Below are 6998 nucleotides of genomic sequence, written 5' to 3' on the forward strand. Positions count from 1 at the left end.
CCGTTTCCCGATCGAACTCTCAGAACCGGCAACGCAACACAAGAAACCATCATGGCGGTTCTAGACCGTTCGCTGTCTTCATGGACGAGGCGGCCAGGGAACATCCAGAAGTCAACCGGTATGTCTATACGTACGAGAAGACATATCCTGACGCCCAGGAGGATATTGTAAGTCATTTTACGTTTTTAAATTTTTAAATTTACTTATATATATGTCAAAATGTTAATTAATAATTTTTTTCCTATCCATATAGGCGAAGGTGAGGGAGGCTAGTGACGAGGTGATGAGTGCTATAGCGAGAGAGATATGGCCGGACACGCTGGAGGAAGAGATGTCCGAAGCCATGTCCCGGATCGACACTTCTGATCTGACGATTGGGGCGAGGATCATGGGCACAGCCTTCCCACCGAGAGCAAACAACTTCTACTGCCGGGGTCTAGGAAAGAAAGGCAAGGGGGTCCTGACGACCACTCCAGGATTTCAACGAAAGGCAGCCTCGACCAGCAGCAGGACCACGTCCACGACCACCAGGACGACTCAGCTAGAGTCGGAAGTTCAGAGACTACGAGAACAGCAAGCTGCTCAGGCTGCCTATAATGCCTCGCAGGCAGCCTATAATGCCGCGCAGGCAGCCTATGTTGCCGAGATACATGCCATCCAGCAGGCCCAGCAGCAGCAGATTTTCCAGTACATGCAGGACTTTACAGCTGCCCAGCTTCAGGGACTTCCGGCTCCGCCCATGCCTTCGCCCATACCGCTACCCCAGCCGCCGCAACCTCCGCAGCAGCCCCCAGAAGCGGATATTAATTTAGACGATTTAGATTTTCTGTAGTTGATGAATGAATTATATAGTTTTATGTGCTTGTTGTTGGTTATATGGAATTGTTTTGGTGTATTTTGCAGCTTGCTTGGAATGGTAATTCAGAAATTTCGGGGGTTTTTTTTTACTGGAATGGACTTATAGCCGACGAAAAACGCCTTAATTCGTCGGCTAAAGTTTTTATTTTTTTAAAATAAGGGTTTAGGGTTTAGATGTTTTTATTTTTTTATTACAAACTTTAACCGACGAATAATTTAAATTCGTCGGCTAAAGTCTGAGAAATAACCGACGACATGTTTTTCGTCGGCTAAACTCTAGACTATAGCCGACGAATACCTTAAATGCTTCGTCGGCTAAAGTTTGGACTATAACCGACGACATTTTTTTCGCCGTCTAAAGTCTGGACTATAGCCGACGATAGTTTTTTCGTCGGCTAAACTCTGGACTATAGCCGACGACTTCTACATGTGTCGTCGGCTAAAGTGACCACAGACGACCTTTTCCCGAAGAATTCTTAGCCGACAATCTTTCGTCGGCTAAGATCTTAGCCGACGAATTAAGCTGACAGGCCGACGAAAATTTTTTGTCGGCTAAAGTGCTTGTCCTGGTAGTGAGAAGCTTCGCCGAGCTGAAGAAGAGGAAGGAAGAGGACGCCTCCACCAACCCGTGTAAAAGAAGAAGAAGCTTCGCCGGAGCAGAGAAAGAAGAAGAAAGCAGGTGGGTGGGGGGGTAGTTAAAAAAAAAAAACACATGTCACTATGTGACTGGTGGGTCGCACAGGACACTTGGTGCGTTAGCCGCACCTAAGACTTTCTCTTATTAAAGGAAATGCGTGATGTCCTCTTGTGCTTTGTTTGCCAATATTCACGATATTTTCTACTACTCTCAATCAACAAATGTTCGAGACTCACTGCTTAAAAGTGAGATCAATCATTTACCTATAGTTTATGGGTGCTCATCAGGAGCGGATCCAGGAATTACAACCGAGTGAGACTTGAATTTTAATAGAAAAAAGATTTCAACGGTGTTAGTGCAATTTATAGATTGAAAAAAAAGATAAACCTAGTCATAAGGGACGTAATGGACCTAATCAAGAGGGACGTAGTGGATGGAGGCAAACAATCCTCGAATAGACAGTAGTAAAATACCTAATCAAACAACGTCAACAAAACGTTGTCTAATTGACAAATGACATAGTGATCATATCGTTCCTCATGAGATGCCCGTTTGTTATTATTTCACATGGTTCTGTTGATGATTATCATACTTTGGGGTTAAGACAGTACTATATCCTCATGTATTCTACATTTTCACTAGTGGATATGACGTAACGACAGCCGTACCATCTTTTTCCAGAATAAAAAAATGTTGTTGAATTCATCATCGTTATCCCCCTCTTGACATTCAAATTAAAATCAGAATCGAGAACAACATTCGATTTCTTCATCAGTTCATAGCCCCCATGCATGAATTCTCCATTTGATAGATATCTAGGCCTGTAGAACTGGGATCGTTATCCAATTTGTTCCATAGCCAATTAGCCACAGCCCACAAGTTATGTATTATTGAGTCTTATAGAGTGATATAGAGCCACAAATCTGTTTTGTTTCTAGGGCTCTAGGCCGCCGGGAGGGGGTTGCGGCGTTGCTGTGACTTGCAGATGTTAATTAGAATGGGTGATGAGATCAACACAAACAAACCTAAAGCTAAAGTTTTGTTTTCATTTAAATAATTCTCTATTTGTGGCAATATATGATGGGTTGATTGAGTGAATATTGAATGAGCATATTCGAGATTAATATCATGATCATCTATATTTGGTTCTGCAATTTTTCTGTAATCTACTGATGCTATGGCAGCTAGGGTTTCTACCTTCCACACCGCTTTTCACAAAGAACTCAGCTAGATCTTCGAACTTGCTCAAGTATAATTTGAGTCTTTGAGTAGAATAGAATAAACTATCACAAAGATACAGATAATTTATTTAGTAGTAGTCATGCTACCATCACAATCCACCGTCGTTGGCTTGCTAAACAAAGCAGTAACATCTTCAGTTCCAAGAAATTGTTATCATGCAACTTTGTCTAAACAATCTAAGTTGTTTATATTTATTATTTAGATGTTGTCTGCTAAATTAAAATGATTGCATACTCAATTTCTCAAACACGATTCTCATGGATGAACTTATGGATTTTTCTATTCTACAACCAACTTCAAATGATTATGTTGGGGACGAACAATATCGGTGGCTAAATGTTAGAGCAGATCAATGAGATGAACCTAAGGATTGTCTGATTCTACGACCAACCTCAAATGATTAAGTTGTGGTAGGACAATATTGGTGGCTAAATGTTAGAGCAGATCGTCGCTGATCACCTGTTCAAGCAACGGTTTTGCACCGTGGCTGTGGCAAATTATTTTTTGTGGCGTTCACAATTAAACTGAACAGGTTCCAGGATCAGCAAACCCATAAAATGGTGTGGAATGAATTCTATTACCTAACTTAACTAGACCATAGGCAGGTAAGTTAACTACCATCGATCCAGATCAGAAAGGATTCAGATCCTCTGAAGTACTGCACCTGTGAATTTCGTCAAATAGCCATCCTTGAAGTAACGTATATTGACTACTGATGCCTCTACAAAGCTCCAGTCTTATACATGAATAGACTCATGTCTTGTTCGAGTCTAAGTACACTTCTCAAAGGGAAACTAGTTGGATAAACAGGAAGTGAAACTCCAATGAGCATTGAACTATACAAAAATAAGCATTGAACATTGCTATCATACTGATAACAGCAGGTAAAGGACAGTAGGTAAAGGCCGTAACGCACATTTGGAACAAATGTGTAGATATGGCTGAATGTGTAGCTAATTCACAAGTCGATTCCTGCAAGGGCAATCTTCCCATATGAATTACAAAGCATTGGGGTCGACAATTCTTTAGCAGAATTTACATATTAAACAGACCATTTATCCACATAAATCCAAACTAATTTCATTGGAACTCCATGCACCTATACAACAATACCAACAATCAACTGTAAAAACAATGCAAACCATAATCATCATATATATCTTAAATTAGTAAAGAAGAAGATACTCCCCCAAGAGCTCTGCTCTAAACTTGAAACTGATGACTGATCCATATTATTTCTTTAACCAAAGAGTTGCAAAGATATTATGTTTGTTTCTTTGAAAACAACTTGGTAACTGGGGTTGGATAAACTGTCATACATCCCTCTAAAATCAACAAACGATCTCTTTTATACAGTGAACATTCTAATTGAATTCACTAGATCAGGTTGAATCATACATTTCACTATTTCAGCTTATGTGCATTGTTGTAACTAAGTATATTTTTACTGCATAGCCAAGACGATATAATGATGCTGCATTCATGAATCAAAGGAGTGAAATTGTCTCCTGCCCATGAAGAAACAATAGTGAAATTTCTGCACCATAAGAGGTTCTTCATAGACTAAACTTGACTGACAAAGTGAAACAAAGCTAACAACAAATTATGAATTGGATTCCAAACAACAAAACAAGTCACTGTCATATTTGACTAATAGACATCGCAGTTCCGAAAGCTTTCATGTTTCAAACCATCAAAGCGAGTGTGAACCGAATGTGGTGCTATTTATAGCCCATCAAACCGTCAAGCGAGTGTGGTTTTAACCTGAAGTCACTTTCCTACTTGCGGTAACTAGAGATATTCACCATCTACAGCAATAGAGCACGGTAAAGAACTTCAACGGGCTCTTCAAACCGATAACCTCCTTGTCACAAGCTCATCGATAATTCATAGGGAAGGAAGTTGAGGTCGACCGGGGATGGTGTTGAATTTATTACGCGGTTCCATGAAGCAGCAAATTTGAAAGCACAGTGAAGAGTGACACCCACAATCCATTGTAATCGATAAAGAATATCCTGTTTGAATTGTAATTGGACAGCGGTCATGAAACAGTGCATTATCACAAAAAAACCCATCAACATACTGGGTAACTCATTGTGATTCCATATTCCATACAACTGTTCCAAAATTTCATTCTTCAAGCAGAGTTTGGAATGTGTACAACTTGGAGTCTTGGTTACTGACTCCGATTGTTCGAACAAGACAATGTTCCAAAGAAACACACTTTGTTGTCTGAACATGAATGCCCAGTTACTGGCATGACTTGAATTAGAGTTATCAAGTTACGGCGAAACAACAGCCAGAACCACAGAAATCAACAGGGAGGGATCCATAAGGTGAACTTTTAAGGTTGTTCCAGACCCTACTCTAGAATTCATACCTAAAGAAGAACCAGTAACAGCTCAGTGGGGATACTTGTTCCATGTCTTATAGATACCTGGGTAAAAGCTACAACAAACACTACTTCAAACAGTAGGACAATTTTCAAACCAGAACACAATAACAGCATGTAAAGAAGTAATCCATAATTTGAGGTGTTGTCAAGAAAAAAAACGTTTTTATTTGCTGGTGTATGTCAAAGCAATAACCCTTCCATATTAAACACTACAGCTGAGTGAGTAAAAGTAGACTTCATAACATGGAATTGTATTTGCCAACAGAAGATAGCTGACTGAAAGAAGCATTTATCCCCTTCTAAATTCAATCCAGACACATGACTAGATTATTCTAAACCACACTATCAACATTCCGAGCTAAATTGTTAAAAGAACGGAACATCCAAAAGAGCAACTTGACCAAAAGCCAATTTAGTATCATAACCCTAAAAGTCCATCGATTAACAACAATTACCAACAAATCCAAAACAAAGCATATTCTATTTACCAGACATAAACAAGAAATTATGCGAGTAATTTAACACGCAGAAGGCAAGAAACAAATAGATGGAACCAGAAACAGATATAGCCTTGAAATAATACTCTATGTCTCCATATATAGAAGTAATGCCACCAAATTTGAGAGTGATTCTAAATAGTCTCAGAACAAAACAACAGTTAACAAAACCCGAAAAACTAGAACCCTCATACTACACAAGTCGAAACATGAAATCAAGAGAGAGAGACCTAGGTGTTGGTTGCCCTAGTGTAGATCTGCTGGCTGGCGTGAGCAGAGACCATCCTGATGGATCCCCTAGCCATCAAGTCCTTGATGGCCCTCCTGGCCAGAGAACCGTTGATCCTGAGACGATCGGAGAGAATGGACGGTGTGATGAGCTTGAACTTGGGGGCCTCAGACAGCAGCTTATCGTAGGTGGCCTGGTCAAACAGCACCATGTTGTTGACCTTCTCCTTTTGCTTTCCTTTGCTCCATTTCTTCTTCTTTTGCTTCCCTCCGCCGGACTTGGCCGGCTTCGACGACGGCGGCGGTGCCTTCTCCTTCTTCGGTGCCTGAAATATCAAAACCAGCGTTAGAGAATAGGATGAGTGAGAAGGTTCGAGAATTCGGGGAAGGAGAAGATACGAACCATTGGATTGGATGTCTGGTGCGAGGAGTGGCTTTGGAGGCAGCGAGCGACAGAGACGAGAGTTGGAAAAGGAGACAATTTATATCTTAGGGTTTTGATGTGTAGGCTTCCTACGACGACATTGGGCCGTTTATCAGTTTTAAGCTGGATCGTTGCTTTGGTAAATACATTGGCCCAAAAACACAAATTTCAATTTAACTGAAAACTTGGCCGAACTATTCTGGTTATCCACGGGAAAAACTAAGAGATTTTTATTAGGTTTATTAAGTCTCACCTCTCTTTTGAGCGAGGGTTTGGGTGTTGTATTTTAGTTGGTGTGCTACTTCGGTGGCGTTATTCCTGAAAATTATCGGATTCAATATCGATGTTGTATGGTTGTCAACATGAGAGTGGATTGCATTTGAACGTAGTCTGGCGGTATTTGGACCCGATGTTGAAGAAGGGGAATTGGCTCGTTCTATTGTTGGTGGCGAGATTGTATCGTTATTCTCAGGACTGTGTAGCTCTTTTTGAGCGTGGAATTGGGTTAGGGGTTGGGCCAATTTGGCTCATGGATGTTGTTGTTGGCGATGGACCTGTAACTGTGGATCTATATGAGAATGTGTGTCGTGGTGTAGCTACCACGACCGATCATTCTATTATGCTGTAATTTAATTTATTATTAATAAAGTTATTTCTTCTAAAAAAATATTCAATTTAACTAATTTACTCAAAAGTTGCATGACTCATGCACAATCA

At 40.4% G+C, this 6998-nt stretch overlaps 1 protein-coding gene across 1 annotated transcript; it reads right to left on the reverse strand.

The window, feature by feature from the left end:
* Positions 1-5595: 5595 nt before the first annotated feature.
* Positions 5596-6305, reverse strand: LOC101295574 (40S ribosomal protein S25-4-like). Its single transcript, XM_004289612.1, has 2 exons — positions 6261-6305; positions 5596-6183 (listed from the first exon to the last, which is right to left on the reverse strand). The coding sequence occupies exons 1-2, from the start codon at positions 6261-6263 to the stop codon at positions 5860-5862; spliced, it is 327 nt and encodes a 108-aa protein (XP_004289660.1). The 5' UTR covers positions 6264-6305; the 3' UTR covers positions 5596-5859.
* Between the last annotated feature and the right edge of the window lie 693 nt (positions 6306-6998).

This window comes from Fragaria vesca, linkage group LG2, assembly GCF_000184155.1.
Source record: "Fragaria vesca subsp. vesca linkage group LG2, FraVesHawaii_1.0, whole genome shotgun sequence".
NCBI classification, from domain to species: Eukaryota; Viridiplantae; Streptophyta; class Magnoliopsida; order Rosales; family Rosaceae; genus Fragaria; species Fragaria vesca.